Source organism: Aedes albopictus, chromosome 3, assembly GCF_035046485.1.
Source record: "Aedes albopictus strain Foshan chromosome 3, AalbF5, whole genome shotgun sequence".
Lineage (NCBI taxonomy): Eukaryota > Metazoa > Arthropoda > Insecta > Diptera > Culicidae > Aedes > Aedes albopictus.
In genome coordinates, this window is record NC_085138.1 from 188,421,588 (window position 1) to 188,439,419 (window position 17,832).

General features: G+C 44.9%; 1 protein-coding gene across 1 annotated transcript in view; it reads left to right on the forward strand.

Annotated features, from left to right (window-relative positions):
* Positions 1–17,832, forward strand: part of LOC109398826 (protein slit) — a 707,963-nt gene that overhangs the window by 673,109 nt on the left and 17,022 nt on the right. Inside the window, 8 exon segments of the mRNA XM_062856890.1 lie at positions 3,796–3,939; positions 4,071–4,306; positions 13,311–13,452; positions 13,552–13,695; positions 13,795–14,010; positions 14,645–14,802; positions 14,907–15,060; positions 15,131–15,349. Of these exon segments, the coding sequence (XP_062712874.1) occupies positions 3,796–3,939; positions 4,071–4,306; positions 13,311–13,452; positions 13,552–13,695; positions 13,795–14,010; positions 14,645–14,802; positions 14,907–15,060; positions 15,131–15,349 (1,413 nt within the window).

Below are 17,832 nucleotides of genomic sequence, written 5' to 3' on the forward strand. Positions count from 1 at the left end.
GCAAATTCTTGCGTCTAGAAGAGAGCGTCTCTAATGCTATCAGGGCGCAGCGACTACCATAGTCAGGAAGGTCTGCAGGATTGGACCAAGGCAGTTGACGTAACGCGTACCGAATGAAGCAGCGTTGGACTCTCTCCATTCGGATGATCTGCGTAGTGTGATGGGGAGACCACACGCAAACAGCGTATTCCAAAACGCTTCGAACGAGCGAACAGTAAAGCGTTTTCATCGCATAAATATCTCGGAATTTATGGGTGCAGCGACGAACGAATCCTAGAGCAGCAAATCCTTTCGCAGTCGTGATGCTAATGTGATCGTTGAACTGCAGTTTAGAGTCGATGGTGACTCCTAGATCTCGAATAGATTCAACACGTTCCAAAATATCCGGGCCAATTGCGTACTCAAATTGAATGCTTGAGGAACGCCGGGTGAATGTGATGCACTTGCATTTTTTGGTGTTCAGTTCCATCCCGTTTTCTAAACACCACAGCTGAATCTCGTTAGCATCGGTCTGAAGCGCGCAGCAATCAACGAGCGACGAAATAGTCCTGTACAACTTAAGGTCATCAGCAAACAAAACTTTCTCAGATTTCAGCCGATAGCAGAGATCATTCACGAACAACACAAAAATTAAAGGTCCTAGGACACTGCCTTGAGGCACGCCTGAAGTGATGGAAAAGTGACGAGATTGCGTACCGTTGATACAAACAAATGCTTTGCGTTCAGTCAGATAGGAATGCAACCAATCTGTTACCCAACGGGGAAAGCCCAAGTGACTTAGCTTAGCAACAGCAAGATCGTGCGGAACTCTGTCGAAGGCTTTGGAGAAGTCGAAATATATGGCATCAACTTGTGCTTTGTTCCTGAACGCATTTGAGACGAAATTTGTGAATGTCATTAAATTCGTGGTGGTCGATCGTTTTTTAACAAAGCCGTGCTGATACTCGGAAATAAACGGTTGAGCCGCAGTATACAGAGCGCCATGAACTAAGCTTTCAAACACTTTCGCAACGCAACATAGAATGGAAATACCACGGTAGTTATCAATGGCGTGACAAGAGCCGGATTTGAAAATTGGACGAATTGATGCAGTCTTCCACAGCTCCGGAAATGTGCAGTCGCGAAGCGATTTGTTGAAAATAGCGCACAAAGGTTTTTGCAGAGATTCTGAACATTCCTTCAGGAACATTGGAGGAAGATTATCGGTGCCTGGCCCCTTAGAAACGTCAAGTTCTTTTAGGGCTGATACGACATCGGCTGATGTTATTTCCAAAAGCGGACAATTCAGATCAAATACTGGGCACTGTCTGAGATTGTCGGGCGAAAACGTTGGCGAGTTAGAACAATGCACATTTTCGAAGAAATCCGCAAACATATCGGCTAATGTTTCAGGGGAGTCGGCAGTACGATTCTCGAAAGTCATATCAGTCGGTATCCGATTAGAACGTCTTCGGTTACGAACGAAATTCCAGAAAGACGAGGGATCTTGCTTGGCAGTCGTTTGCATTCGTAAGATGTAACTTCGAAATGAAGCATTTTGACATTCGTTGTAATGGGCTTCAATGGCGCGAAGATTCTCCAAGTTTTCATTCGTTTTTGTCCGAAAATAACGCCGACGAGCTTTGCGGAGCACATTACGAAGATGTTGCAACTCGGAAGTCCACCAAGGATGCTTAAATGGATGGCACCTACTTCGTCTACGCGGGACATATTCGTTCAGGATTCCATGCAATATTTCGTAAAATATGCATACCGTCTCATCAGTGGTCTTACCGTGAAACAACCCAGTCCAATCAACGGAGGAGATGGTCGCATTGAGTTCAGCGAAATTGCAATGCCGAAAATCATAGGTTTCATGTAGATTGGGATTCGACGCATGCTGCATGAGATCGATGTTCGTGTCGACCCGAAGCACGAGCGGTTTATGATGGTCGTCAATTTTGAGGAGGGGTGTCGGCGGTTCCAACAGCTCTACGTCGTCCGGTTCACTGACGAATGCCAAGTCCAGTATGCGGCCTGTCGAGTTGCGGAAGGTGTTAACCTGATGGAGACTTGAAGCAACCATTGTTTCAACTAAAACAATTTCCTGTTCGGATGATGCATTAGACGGCAGCAAAGCGTTGATGTCATCGTCCCTCTCCCAGGTAAGGCGAGGAAGGTTGAAATCACCCACGACGACGATCATGTCCTGCTCAGATGAGTTTTCACACAGTTGCTGAATGGCTGACGAATGCGAGGCATACAATGCTGTTTGAGAGTTTGGTGGGAGATAGATGCCACACACGTACAACGATGAGCACTTCAACTTGATGCACACGATGGCTTGTTCAAGATTCTCACAGTCTTGCACTTGAACAGACCTGCAGCTGAGAGAGGATTTCACGGCAATCAAAACGCCACCACCACGTACGAGGTTACTGGTAGCTGAACTCCGATCACAGCGGAAAATGTTGTAACACGTAGAAATTTCGGAATTCGAGATAGTAGAATGCAACCACGTCTCCGTGAGAACCACGATGTCATAGTCGCAGGATGATAGGTTGAGGAAAAGTTCGTTGGTTTTCGTACGAATGCCCCTGACATTCTGGTAGTACACAGTCAAGTAATACTGGGGCGAATCGGTAGATCTAGATGAACGGTTGCGAGGTACGGGGCGTCGATTCATTGTGTCGATAGTTGAAGAGTGACCGGCGGCCGAGATTGGGACGTAGGCTGAGTTTGGAACGATTGCTGAGATTGGGACGTTGGCTGCGATTCGGACGTAGCTCCTGGGTCTAAGCGTTGGATTGGTTTCCAAAAATTCCGAGCATTGGCGTCATGGTCAACAAACTCACGGAATTGTATTCCTTGGGGCTAATTGTGTTTGGGGTAATTATGTTGAAATGTGAGGTGTGGGTGTTGAGGGAACAAGTCAATAGGGCACTGCACTGTTTTGATTTTGTATGGGATTTTGACATTTCCTGGCCTAGTTGTTTACAAAATCTCAATAAGAGCGAAAGAGAGGGAGAGAATTTCGTGCAGAGCCCTATAAGCGACCTTGAGCATATTAACCCTGAGCTGGCAAGTAACACAATACAGGTAATTTTCTAAAATATAGACATAATCAATTATATACTCACATATTGCTCAACCATATAACAATAAAACTATCGGAGCGTTTGGTACGGTATGTCCACGCATCCTTCCTCCCCTGTAGATTCTAGAATTGCTTCGATTTTTATAATTTATTATTAAAATCTAGACAGTTCTAGAATCATCTTTGCGGTAAACACGACGCAGTAGGCCTGGCCGCTTTGATGCTTGTGTCATATTTTTGATATGCCGCAAGCATCAATACTGACAAGAAAAATTTTTGGGCGTAATCTAACCCAAAAATTTCCAGGATGCTTTCTTGTACTGGCTGCGTCTGTGTTAGATTAGATTAGATTAGATTAGAAATTATGTTGAAATGTGAAAATCTAAATTTGAAACGGATGTTCTTCCATAAAGTTGCTCAATCGAAACACTCATCGTTTCAAAACATTTATAGGCATTCAATCAACACCTGTGCAGCAAGCCCCATTCTAATGGCGTACAAACCCAAAAAAAATAAAAGAAAGGGGTCCGAATTTAGAAATTCTCTGAAGATTCAAAAGTTAATGGCAAAAAAATTAGAAGTTAGAACTGACAAAAGTTTAAATTTAGAATTTTGTTTCATCCAAACTATCGTAAAAAGCTCATGTATGCATTGTTCGTCATACAATCCAGATTTCCGGAAATCCATTCTTCCATCTCCCAATCATTCGTTCATTGCAGAGACCTGTCGCACAATGCTCTTTCCGCGATACCAAAGCGTGCATTCAAAGGCGCCACTTCACTGCGGAGCCTCCAACTGGACAATAACCAAATCACTTGTCTGGATGAGCACGCTATCAAAGGATTAGCAGAACTGGAGATACTGTAAGTATACCAAACCTTTCAAGCCGTCACACCTCGCCATAAATCGATAGTGGCTCTACTTCTACTATACTAGTGAAACACTCCATTAACGGATTTCAATCAATTTCCTCCACCGAACCGCACACCTGTAGGACACTCAACAACAACAACATCACGGCCCTGCCGCGCGACATGTTCTCCGGAATGCCTCGCCTGCGGGCGTTGCGCCTCTCGGAGAATCCGTTCGCGTGCGATTGTCATCTGTCTTGGTTGGCACGATATCTGAAGAACGCACCACGGTTGGCACCTTACACGCGATGTCACTCGCCCAGCCAGCTCAAGGGCCAAAACGTGGCCGATCTGCACGAACAGGAGTTCAAGTGCTCAGGTGAGTGTCTATTAGTCCAGTAGTATAGTACGTATGGCTTAGATGTTAATGTTTTGTGTTTCCCGGAGGTCATCAACGAATGGCAGCGGTCAAACACGAAACAGTTCCAAATGAGGGTTTTAATTATGACGGTGCTTTTCAGACGAATAGAGGAATTCAGTGTTAATATGCTGGCTTCATGACAATGATAGTAAAGTCTGAACACGTTCTAATCAGCACTATTTTTTTGTCTACAAGTTTTATGGATTTTCCTCTAGAGCTTTTCATTGGCGTATGTGAGAAGCGCTATATCGCAATTAAGTTTTTATCTGGCTAATGAAACATTTCACTAACATTACATCTACATGGGTTCAATCACGTATGTTTGTTATCGCTCACTCAACATGTACTCGATGCAGACTACTGCAATATTAAAACCACATCATCACACTCTTTGTATCCAGCCGAAAGCCAACAACCAGCACTCCAGTGAAAACGTGTTTGGGAAAGATTTTTCAACACTTCTGTTCTATGACATTCCACCACCATGCAGCAGTAGGTAGCCTACCTCTATGCAGCTGTATAACCCATTCTGATATAGTTCTTCAATGGACGGACAGCCGATTTTTCCCGCACTCGGCTTGACCTCCATACAGTGCCAATGCAAAATGTTGGCGACGACAACCAACACAGCGCACGGAGGGCAAAAGAGTTCGATCGTGCAATAATTTTCCATCCGGATGTGTACGTGACACTCATGAATATGCAAATGTTAATTTATTTTTCTCCCATAACCAGCGTTACCTACCCTATATTTGCTGGAAGTCTGCATTTTCCATGGCTATCAGCGCTCTCAACGACGACCTGCGCTGAGCTCGTGTGGTTCCGGCGCGGCGCGGCTTGCCGTGGCGCTACAAAGAGTGGGATTTTTTCGCGCGCTTCACTCATTTCACTCGTCACGTCCTGTTCGATCAATAAAATCAAATTACTGGGAAAATAATGCCCCGTTGTTGTTTGTGCACACGAAACATTCTCATCTCGATGGGCTTTTCCGGCCGGAGTGGGCCAACACATGTGTGAACAGACCGGCGCGGCTCGGTCATAAAGCGAGCATGCCTGTGATGGCACAACACGCGGTTTGGCGGAGTTAATGATTTTCATTATTTTCACACAAAATAATTCAGTGCCACCACACCACGTCGTTTGTGTGTGAAAATTGTCCCGGGTGCGTGATTCTGTTTGTTTTTTTTTCTTGGTGAGGATAATGGTTCAATTACGGGTAATTCCACAGACTTTCGTAACTTGTGATATCGTTCCCGGGTGAGGAAAGGTCGCAATATAGACTAAGAAATTTGATTGGAATTCCACTGCCAAGTCAAGATTTTAACAAACATACCCAAGTAACAATGAGCATGCCTTGAAAATTTTTTCATGTTTTATCCTAGTTTTATATGAGCATGTGAAAAAGCTAGTTGTTCTATACTAGTTTTATGTGGTAGTTTTTTACTTTGCACCTTTGGCATTCCAAAACGGTGCAAACGGGCAAAACGGTGAGTCGATAAGGAGAACGTCCAATATACTGCCGTTCTACGCATAATTGTCCCATGTTATATGGGATTCCCATATAACATGGGACAATCGAGCGTAGAACGGCAGTATAGGTCTGGACCTCACAAGTTCCTACCTCATGCTTCCACGGGTCAAGCGATGACAAAGACCGCCAGCTAAGAGTTGTGTGCTTAGCTGGTAGTGCAGCCTGGACACTGTTGTCCTTCTGACTTCAGCTAGATTGAGGAGGTACGATCCGAGCGTCTGTTCACCAAGGAGATGTGGCTCAAACAGCGTCTGTTCTGGCATCCAGTGGCTGAGTATCAGGTATCAGTAGGTCGGCTCTAGAGGCATCTAGTGGCTGAGTAAGAAACGCTGCACCACGCCCAGCTAGATCCAAGGTGGTAGCCCCATCAGCGTGGTCGTCCCAGTGTTGGTTGGGACGTTAAACAGAACTGGCACGATGGCCCTCCGGCGAGACAGGAGTGTTGGCATATGCCCAATAAGCCACCTGTAAAAATCCCCATTGCGAATAACATAGGAGAAAATACGACTCGATACAATCGGCAAAGACCCACGCGACGAAATAAGGACTACTATTGGAAACTTGGAACATGGAATTGCAAGTCACTAGGTTTTGCAGGATGTGACAGGATAATCTACGACGAACTACATCCCCGCAACTTCGACATCGTGGCGTTGCAGGAACTTTGTTGGATTGGACAGAAAGTGTGGAAAAGCGGGCATCGATCGGCTACCTTCTACCAAAGCTGTGGCACCACCAATGAACTGGGAACAGGATTTATAGTGTTGGGCAAAATGCGACAACGTGTGATCGGGTGGCAGCCGATCAACGCAAGGATGTGCATGTTGAGAGTTAAGGGCCGTTTCTTCAACTACAGCATCATCAACGTCCACTGCCCACACGAAGGGAGACCCGGTGACGAGAAAGAAGCGTTCTACGCGCAGTTAGAGCAAACATACGATGGTTGCTCGCCACGTGACGTGAAAATCGTTATCGGCGACATGAACGTGCAGGTAGGAAGAGAGGAAATGTACAGACCGGTAATCGGGCGAAACAGCCTGCACGCCGTATCGAATGATAACGGCCAGCGATGCGTAAACTTTGCAGCCTCCCGTGGTATGGTAGTCCGAAGCACCTTCTTCCCCCGCAAAGATATCCACAAAGCCACCTGGAGATCACCCGACCATCAATCAGAAAACCAAATCGACCACGTTCTAATCGACGGTAAATTCTTCTCGGATATAACCAACGTGGCTCAAGACTACGCGCAGCAATTAGCAGTGGCCCTACCAACGGAAGAAGAGCTTGGCGCAGCTACACTTGAAGATGGCTGGAGAGACATCCGATCCGCCATAGGTAGTACCTCGGCTACAGCACTAGGCTTCACGACTCCGAATCACAGAAACGACTGGTACGACGGCGAATGTGAACAGTTGAAAAACGAGACGAATGCAGCATGGGCGAGAATGCTGAAACACCGTACGAGAGCAAATGAGGCACGTTACAAACAGGCGCGGAACAGGCAGAACTCAGTCTACCGGATGAAGAAGCGCCAGCAGGAAGAACGAGATCGCGAAGCGATGGAATAGCTGTACCGCGCTAAGGACACACGAAAGTTCTACGAGAAGCTGAACCGCTCGCGCAGAGGCTTTGTGCCACAAGCCGACCTGTGCCGAGATAATCACGGGAATATTCTCACGAGCGAGCGTGAGGTGGTCGAGAGGTGGCGGAAGCATTACGATGAGCACATCAATGGCGACGTTGCAAGTACCGAAGTACAGATCTTGGAGTATGTGCACAAGACGAAAGACTTCCGGCCCCTGACCTCCAAGAGATTGAGGAGGAGGTTGGCCGGTTGAAAAACAACAAAGCCGCTGGAGCAGATCAACTACCAAGCGAGCTTCTAAAATACGGTGGAGAAACACTGGTGAGAGCACTACACTGGGTCATTACCAAGATTTGGGAAGAGGAAGTATTACCGGAGGAATGGATGAAAGGAATCGCGTGTCCCATCTATAAAAAGGGCGACAAGTTGGATTGCGGGAACTACCGCGCGATCACACTACTGAGCGCTGCCCACAAGATACTCTCTCAAATTTTATGCCGACGTCTATCACCGATTGCAAGAGAGTTCGTGGGGCAATATCAGGCTGGATTTATGGGTGAACGCGCTACAACGGACCAGATGTTCGCCATCCGCCAGGTGTTGCAGAAATGCCGCGAATACAACGTGCCCACACATCACTTGTTCATCGATTTCAAATCGGCGTATGATACAATCGATCGAGAACAGCTATGGCAGATTATGCACGAATACGGATTCCCGGATAAACTGATACGGTTGATCAAGGCGACGATGGATCGAGTGATGTGCGTAGTTCGAGTATCAGGGACACTCTCGAGTGCCTTCGAATCTCGCAGAGTGTTACGGCAAGGTGATGGTCTTTCGTGCTTGCTGTTCAACATTGCTTTGGAGGGTGTAATACGAAGAGCGGGGATAAACACGAGTGAGACGATTTTCACGAAGTCCGTTCAGCTGCTTGGTTTCGCCGATGATATTGATATTATTGCTCGTAAATTTGAGACGATGGCGGAAACGTACATCCGACTAAAGAGTGAAGCCAGGCGAATCGGATTAGTCATTAATGTGTCGAAGACAAAGTACATGATGGCAAAGGGCTCCAGGGAGGAATCACCGCGCCCGCCACCCCGAATTCATATCGACGATGATGAAATCGAGGCGGTTGAAAAGTTCGTGTACTTGGGCTCACTGGTGACCGACGACAACGACACCAGCAGAGAAATTCAGAGGCGCATTGTGGCAGGAAATCGTGCCTACTTTGGACTCCGCAGAACTCTACGATCGAATAAAGTTCGTCGTAACACGAAGTTATCCATCTACAAAACGTTGATTAGACCGAACGCGCCCTTGGAGTTTTCGAACGGAAGGTGTTGCGTACCATCTACGGCGGAGTGCAGATGGAAGACGGAACTTGGAGAAGACGAATGAACCACGAGCTGCATCAGCTGCTGGGAGAACCAACCATCGTCCATACCGCGAAAATCGGGAGGCTACGGTGGGCGGGTCACATCATCAGGATGTCGGATAGCAACCCGACTAAAATGGTTCTCGAGAGTCATCCGACCGGTACAAGAAGACGTGGAGCGCAGCGAGCTAGGTGGGTCGACCAAGTGGAGGACGATCTGCGGACCCTACGCAGAGTGCGGAACTGGAGACAAACAGCCATGGACCGAGTGGAATGGAGGCGGCTACTATGTACAGCAGAGGCCACCCCGGCGTTAGCCTTACCGGTAAGGTAAGTAACGGATCTCTGCCAAAGACTAAGTGCGTGTAAACAAGCTCGCTGAACTGTCAGTACACGGCTTCGTGACGTCATCTTGCAGTATCCTATAACACATACCCATGAGTCTCACATCTTTGCCGTAAAGCAGCTCCGAAAGCTCACTACCATCCTCTGCTAAGGGTTACCGCTCGGAATCCATCATTGAGTCACAAGACCAAAAGTTACCCACTTAGCATAACTACCGAAAAAATACCCCAGAGATCCTGCACATTCCCCGGTGCGGCTGAGTCGTCCAAAGTGGTGTTCCCCATTAGTGATCTACATTGTTGCTGTAGACAATCAGTTTCGTTGCCAAGCGTCCTCCTGAAGCAAGTAGGGTTGGACTCCTAGAGAACATTAGTTTAAATTTATGTCAAAACTCAACAGATTCTGAGGGTGTTACACATCACGATGATGTTAGTATAATCTTTGAAACCTCCACTGTTCGTTAAAAATACCCACAAGGTCATTTCTGGCTGAAAGTTTGATGGAAATAACTATTTTTTGAAGCACCAGTTTTCACTATTTTGGACACTCAAATGCATTTTGAACCCGCTTAAGTTTATATTTTTTGGACACCCGGTTTTTGAACCCGTTCAAAACCTTTTTTAGAAGAGACTGCTTCTTGAATATGCTGGATCACATTCTAAACACCTGATTGACAAAGGATAATTAGAAGAACTTTGCGAGTTTAATGCGCTAGAATGATAAACGTTTTTGTTTGCATATGCAAGTTTCCTTAGCACCACATTCTCTTTTCGTAAACATTTCAAGGCAAATAATGATATTTCCGTGCAGAGCAATCTAATTCTGCGAATGATTCTAAAAATATTTGTCATCTCTTCATTAAATCTGTGAAAGTCGTAGTTATACGACCCAGGGGGTCTTCAGTTAGCCTAGTGGTTAAGGCTATGGATCGCCAATCCGGAGACGGCGGGTTCGATTCCTGTTCCGGTCGGGAAAATTTTCTCGACTCCCTGGGCATAGTGTATCATTGTGCTTGCCTCACAATATACAAAGTCATGCAATAGCAGGCAAAGAAAGCCCTTCAATTAAAAACTGTGGAAGTGCTCAAAGAACACTACGTTGAAGTGAGGCAGGCCAAGTCCCAGTGGGGACGTCGAGTCATTAAGAAGAAGAAGAAGAAGAAGTCAAGAAATCCCATTGCAATTTTGCATACTAACTTTACAGGCACCGATCTGACGAACGAAGCATCGAATCAAGCCGCACTTGTTTATCCTGGCTTTGCTCACTTGCAAAAAGAGGCAGCTTTTCCTAATCGAGCGCATTTGTTTACGATTTTTTAAGATTGGTGCTCTTGAAAACGTGAGTAGGGGTCCAAGTCGGCCATTGTAGCAGCCATATTTGTATTCTCTGAAGTTTCTCCTGATACTAATTTACTCTTTAATTCAATATAATTTAAGAAAAAGGTAAAGAAAAACACTAACACTAAGAAAAAGAGCAAAAAACTAATTCAAATTAAAAATTCACTATCATCAAAAAATATTTACAATAAAAAATTTTAATAACTATTTACACTTAGCCCTCTCAGGGTCTGTCCAGGAGAAATGTGATAACTGTTGGGCGGACTCACTTCCCAATCTTGCACTGCGAATTCAATTTATAACACATAAGAGAGAGGAAAGGGAATTGCGCGCGAAATAATTATGCTTTTTACTAGATATTTGTTTCAAATTCAAGGGTTAGATTTATTCTACAAATTCAATGGAGGGGAATTCAACGGGTTAAGGAATGCACTAATATTTCACCTGTGACGTCGTAGTGGTACCTTTTCGTCCTTCAGAACGAATGTCTTTCGTCCAGGGAATATCGGGCGGGCCGGAATGCTTGCCGACAGCTATGGCGACGGCCGGGTTGGAGCTCTGGATAACGGCAGCTTCACCTGCGTTTTGACGGTGGCGGTTAGCTGTCCTTTGCTATCCGGGGGCTGGCGGGAAATTCGTCCGTTGCACCAGACTGATGGATGTCGCAGCTTCTTGGTCACTCTCGGTAACAAAACGTTTCACCGAAATCACTGGCAGAAATTTGTACTGCACTCACTTTATGAATTTTGTTCCTGAGGGGAGTGGAATAAAACTTTTGAGATAACGGAACGTTTAAACTGTTGGAATTTTGTTACCAAAAAGAGGCCTTGGCCTGAGCTTGCTTAGGCTTATAAGGCATTCGCTGACTCCGCAAATTCCAAGCATAGGAGAACATTTCCCGGGAGGGTTTTTCTCCGGAAAGTTGGTACCGCGCGCCATGATGAATATTTACATAGGATAGGGAATGGTTTAGCGTTGAGATACCAGGGGGATGATAGGGCACGGAAATTCAAATTCAAATTTATTTTATTTCATTTTAGCAAATTCATATGGTTTTATTATTTACAGGAAGTTTAAAGTAACTGGTATCATAGGAAAGGAGTATAGGAAATTATTTACATATTTACAAGTTTGGTTTATTTATTCTAGTACTTAAGCATAATTATTTACAAATGAAAACAAGCAAGAAAACGAAGAAGAAAACAACAAGAAAAATGCAAAATTGGGATTGGGACCTATCACAGAGGTAACACTCCTTAATTGCCCTCTGTTATTTCCGATTTCTGTTCAATTTCTCTTATCGCTCGCTTGTGTATCTATCCACCGTATTCTTTTATTACTTTGCTCACTCCCTCTTACTTCGAGTAGTATCCATATCACCAGAAAAACGCCAATTAAAGTTAATAATGATAAAGTCATGCGGTGATTAAAACTAGTAGAATCCAACAATAGTCCATTTTACGAGCCGATTTTATGAATGAATTTTGACAGGAGGTAGCGTCCAATAACCCGTGAAAACCAATATCATCATCAATATCGTTGTCACTTCGTAAAATGGCTCATTTGGTCTTGCTGACGTTGATGTTTAGACCACGGGTTCCCAACCGGTGATCCGCGGCTCCCTGGGGGTAAACACATTATTCCAAATTCATAGTTTTCTGATTACTGCAAAAGTTCAAACTTCATCGCTGAACTCCATGACGAAACCAGAAATAAAGCATTGTCCAGTTAGAATCCGGACGCAAAGGATAATTTATTGTGACGCTCTCAATGATCATAATCATATTTTTTTACAGCAGTCTGATCATAAACAAGTCCTCTATTGATGGTGAAAATTTCATTGATTTTCTTGCTACGAGTGAAAAGTTATTTCAGATTGAAGACAAGTGAAGGAAAAAAATCTTGCACAAACACGCTGAAAATTAAGCGTGGTCAGGTACGACAGTCGCGAAAAATGTTAATGTCTCCATAACCATTATGTGTGATGTGCACAGATGTTATTAACCATGCCATGAGGAGGTGCCCAAGGAAGATTGAAGTTTATGTTCATGGATAAATCTGCTTGGAATTCCAAGATTTGCCAGGAAGTTCGAGCTCTGGACATCGTTTTCTCACATCACGATTTTGATACCAAATGTGTACAAAGATGATAACCTCAAGAATCGCGTGCTGCTTTTCAAAAATGCACACAAGAGATCTGTAGAGGTTTGAGCTAATTTGGTGAGCTATCACGACAGCCTGAGATGTGTAGTGGTGTCATCACTGTTGAATGGTGTTTACTAACGAAAAAACACTCAAATTTCGCTGCTTTGGAATGCACTGAATAGCCCTTAATTTCGCAAGAAAAGAAATAATTGGCAAAGTTTCTTTGGAATCCTAATCAGATTGGTCTCAGGACACTATGGAGATGACCTCATTGTTAAACAAATCCGTCGAAGGGATTGATGTTAAAATTTACTACCATTGTGCAGATTTTTAAGGAAGTAATCACGGAAAAAATGAGAAAATGTATTTAAAATTAAATTAAATAATTTTAATGATATTTTTCCATGAAACTACAGTAAATTATCTTTGTTTTGAGGGCTTCACCTTTTCTGTTTGTTATTCCACCTCTGAGATATAAGTGATTATCTGCGTCCGGATTCTAACTGGACAATGCTTTAATCCAAATATTTTAACAAGCGCCCATTGAACTTTCATTCATCAGTAAAACTTCCCCGACCTATTGAATCGCCATATAAACGCGAAAAATAATTTCACTGTTATTCCCGTTTCCCCGACAGGTCTCACCGAGAACGCTCCCATGGAATGCGGCGGAAGGAGTCTCTGCCCACATCCGTGTCGCTGTGCTGACGGCATTGTTGATTGTCGGGAAAAAAGTTTGACCAGTGTCCCTGCCACACTGCCGGAAGACACAACCGAACTGTGAGTATTGTTCACTGGAATCGACTGGTGTCAGTGTGACCACCGACAGCCAGCGCCAGCGCCTAGTGAATGGAGCGACTAATGAAAATATGTTTACAGGCGGTTGGAGCAAAATTACATCACCGAGATCCCTCCGAAAGCGTTCGCGAACCATCGCCGGCTCAAGCGGATAGATTTGTCCAATAACAACATTTCGCGGGTGGCGTACGATGCCTTCAGTGGGCTGAAATCACTTACTTCGCTGTAGGTCTTCCCTTCTTATTAAATATACCGGAGAATTATCATAAATAAATAACTTTATTATCCTTTCGCCTCTCTCTCGCCCTTTTTCCCATGACGCAGTGTCCTTTACGGCAATAAAATCAAAGATTTGCCGGCGAGTGTTTTCAAGGGATTAACGTCCCTGCAGTTGCTACTGCTGAACGCCAACGAAATCACGTGCGTGCGGAGGGACGCCTTCAAGGACCTTCAGAATCTGAGTTTGTTATCGTTGTATGACAACAACATCCAGACCCTGGCGAATGGCACTTTCGACTCGCTGAAGAGCATCCAAACTTTGTAAGTCAACGGCTCTGCCTCCCATGAGTTAATCGGTTTATGTAAAAAAGTTGAATTTAATTTTCAATTTGCTTACGTACAGTTTGAGCTCGGATAGTGTGGTTAGATTTTGTTCTTTGAGCTTGTTCATACATAATTTCTCCTTTATCTTTTAAATTTTATGTTCTATCCTTTTTCCTAACTGCTTAACTTTTAGCTTCTAACTTCTATTTCTATTCTAAAAAGATTTCTATCTTCTGTATTCTATCTTTTTTTCTTTTTTTGCCTTCTACATTTTATCTTCCATATCTTATATCTCCAGTTTTCTTCTTCTATGTTCGTCCATTTTTTTTCATCTTCAATTCTACCATCTGTGTCCCCTGCCGCCTTCTTATTCTCACTTTCAAACTGTTTCCTTTTACAATTCTACCGACTTGCTTTCAGTTTGATCGGTACAAGACTTCGTATAATTACAAGATTTATTGAAGGAAACCTGTAAAAATCACACTATCCAAAAACCAACTGTAGGGTCACTTAAGGACACCGTTCGTTGCCAGCGGTGTGACTATCCTCACTAACTTTGTTTCTTGTTTTGTCTATTTTGCATTGTCCGCGCGCGGCGACTGTCCCTCCCTTTCCCTCTCTTTCTGTACAGGCACTTGGCGCGTAATCCCTTCATTTGCGATTGTAATCTGCGATGGCTCGGCGACTATTTGCATCAAAACCCAATCGAGACCAGCGGCGCCCGGTGTGATTCGCCGAAGCGCATGCAGCGACGCCGCATCGAGGCACTGAAGGATGAAAAGTTCAAATGTACGTTGACTTGTTGATGGCTGGTGTTTCGCTGTGGGTGTTTATCGGAATTGAATTAATTGGGCTGTTATGCTTTTGTTTCTTTCTTTTTCGACCGGGAGCAGGCACGGAGGACCATAGCAAAATAAAGTACGCCGGAGAGTGTCGAATGGATCAGGAATGTCCGGCTGCTTGCCACTGCGACAGAACAACCGTGGATTGCTCAGCTCGTGGGCTGAAAGAAATCCCTCGGGATATTCCACTTTACACGACAGAACTGTAAGAGATGCTAATCCCCAATTTCTCATGCAAACGATAACTAATTTTTAATTTCTCTCATCCCTCATAGCATACTTAACGACAACGAGCTGACCCGGGTTCGCTCGGATGGCCTATTTGGACGACTGCCGAACCTGGTGAAGCTGGATCTTCGCCGGAACCAGATCACAAACATCGAAGCCAATGCTTTCGAAGGTGCCACCAAAATTCAGGAGTTGTTCATGAGTGAAAACAAACTCGCCGAAGTGCACAACAAGATGTTCCTGGGGCTGCATCAGCTCAAGACGCTGTAAGTATATTTTCATTTTCCAAATCTCAAAGCAAAAGCAACTTATGTGTTGCTGTTAGCTTCAAACACGATTTTGTGACAATCACTCACAATTTATTTGTAATATCATTTTGAATAGTGTTACAATTTATGATCCGGCAGAAATATACACTACGTGAACTTCGATAGGCTAGATTCAGGTTAAGATGCTCCTAAGTCTTACTAATATGATGGAGTTTCCGCACTCGATAGACAACATTTGTAAGAATTCGAGGTGTCCAACGCAGCTAATTTGGCGGCTGGTCGTCAAATAACTCCTTGCTCTCCTTATTACACCCTCTAAAGCAATGTTAAACAGCAAGCACGAAAGACCATCACGTTGCCATATCCCTCTGCGAGATTCGCATGGACTCGAGAGTGTACCTGATACTCGAACTACGCACATCACTCGATCCATCGTCGCATTGATCAATCGTATCAGTTTATCCGGGAATCCGTACTCGTGCATAATCTATCATAACTGTACTCGATTGATTGTATCATACGCCGATTTAAAATCAATGGACAAGTGATGTGTGGGCACGTTGTATTCGCGGCGGATGGGAATCATCTGGACCGTTGTAGCGCGTTCACCCATGAATCCAGCCTGATACTGCCCCACAACCGACTGTTGCTGTTTTCAACTGACCATCCTCTTCTTCAATCTCTTGGAGACCAGGGGACGGATGTCGTTCATCCTTCGCATGTACTCCTAGATCTGTTACCACGCCACCTTCGGTACTCGCAACGTCGCAATTAAGGTGCTTATGGGAGTGCTGTCTCCACCCCACGCTCGCGCTCGGTCGTGAGATTTCCGTGATTGTCTCGGCGCATGTCGGCTTGGGGCACAAAGCCCCTGCGCGAGCGGTTCAGCTTCTCGCAGAACTTTCGTGTGTTCTTAGCGCGGCACAGCTTTTCCCATCGTTTCGCAATCTCGATCTTTTTTATGGCGCTTCGTCCTCCGGAAAGGGGCCCATACAGCCGAGGCGGTAAACGCACGGGTATTCAGCATGACCATGCTGAGGGTGACGGGTTCGATTCCCGGTCGGTCCAGGATCTTTTCGTAAAGAAAATTTCCTTGACTTCCTTGGGCATAGAGTATCTTCGTGCCTGCCACACGATATACACATGCAAAATGGTCATTGGCAGAGGAAGCTCTCAGTTAATAACTGTGGAAGTGCTCATAGAACACTAAGCTGAGAAGCAGACTTTGCCCCAGTGAGGACGTTACGCCAAGAAGAAGAGGAGAGGACATCCTCCGGAAAATTGATTTCTGTCTGTTCCCCGTCTGTCTATAACACGCCTCATTCGCTCTCGTACGGCGTTTCAACATTCTCGCCCATGCTGCATCTCGTTTTTCAGCTTTTCACATTCGCCGTCGTATCAGTCGGTTCTGTAATACGGAGCCGCCGAGCCTAGTGCTGAAGCCATCTTCAAGCGTAGCTGCGTCAATCCGCTTGTTCGTTGGTAGTAGATCTCTGCGCTGTCGCGCCACGCCGCCGCCGTCGCCGCCGACCCTTTTTGTCTCACGCCGACGCCGAACGAGGTATCGGCGGCGCGCCATATGCCGCTGCTTATCACGTCGCCGAATTTCCTTTTTCGCGATGATGATCAATGCACGAACAAAATTAAGTTTTCAAAAAGTTGAGAAAAAACTTCTCACGATTACTGTTTTAAAAGTTTGACTGCAATAACTGATTTCTCATTATCGATAATACTTATCAAAGTGAATCCTGACCCAACGATACCTTCCCTACTAACAATCACTCCTTCCTGCAGCCTTTGGTGGAGACGTGCGGTAAACGCCAACTTTTCACATAACATAACAAAGGTTGCTATTAACATTCCTTCCCTCTTCCAACCTGACTGCAAGGACGAGGCCGGTGCCGTTATTGTACCATTAAAGAGAGCCTCTGAAGCGTGCACAGTGAGAATGTTTTTTTTTTATCTGTATTAACGAGATTTTTAGCCCTAGGCTAGTTCATCTCGGGACCCACGCTTTACTTCCCTTCCGAAGGAAGAACTCACATTTTTGCGAGTTTGTCAGGAGTGGGATTCGATCCCAGGTCCTCGGCGTGATAGTCAAGTGTTCTAACCATCACACCAGGTCCGCTCCACGAGTGAGAATGTTGACCACTCCCAGTCAATTATTCAGTTGATTAATTGTGCAACTGTCATTGGTTCGGGTCAATCACGGAGTAGCAACCATAGATATGTGCAGTCAGTCTAAGCTAAGCTAAGCTAATAACTGATTTTTCATTATCGATTTTCTTCAGGGGTTCATCCAGGAGAATTCGGGGAGGCCTCCACGAGATCCATAATCGATTCATCCAAAAGGTTCTTCAGGGATACCTTCTGATGTTCTTTCAAGAATTCAGAAATTAATTCAGAAATTCCTCTAGAAATCCATTCAGGAATTTCTCGTGGCGTTTCTTCAGAGATCTCTTCAAGAGTTTTCAGGGATC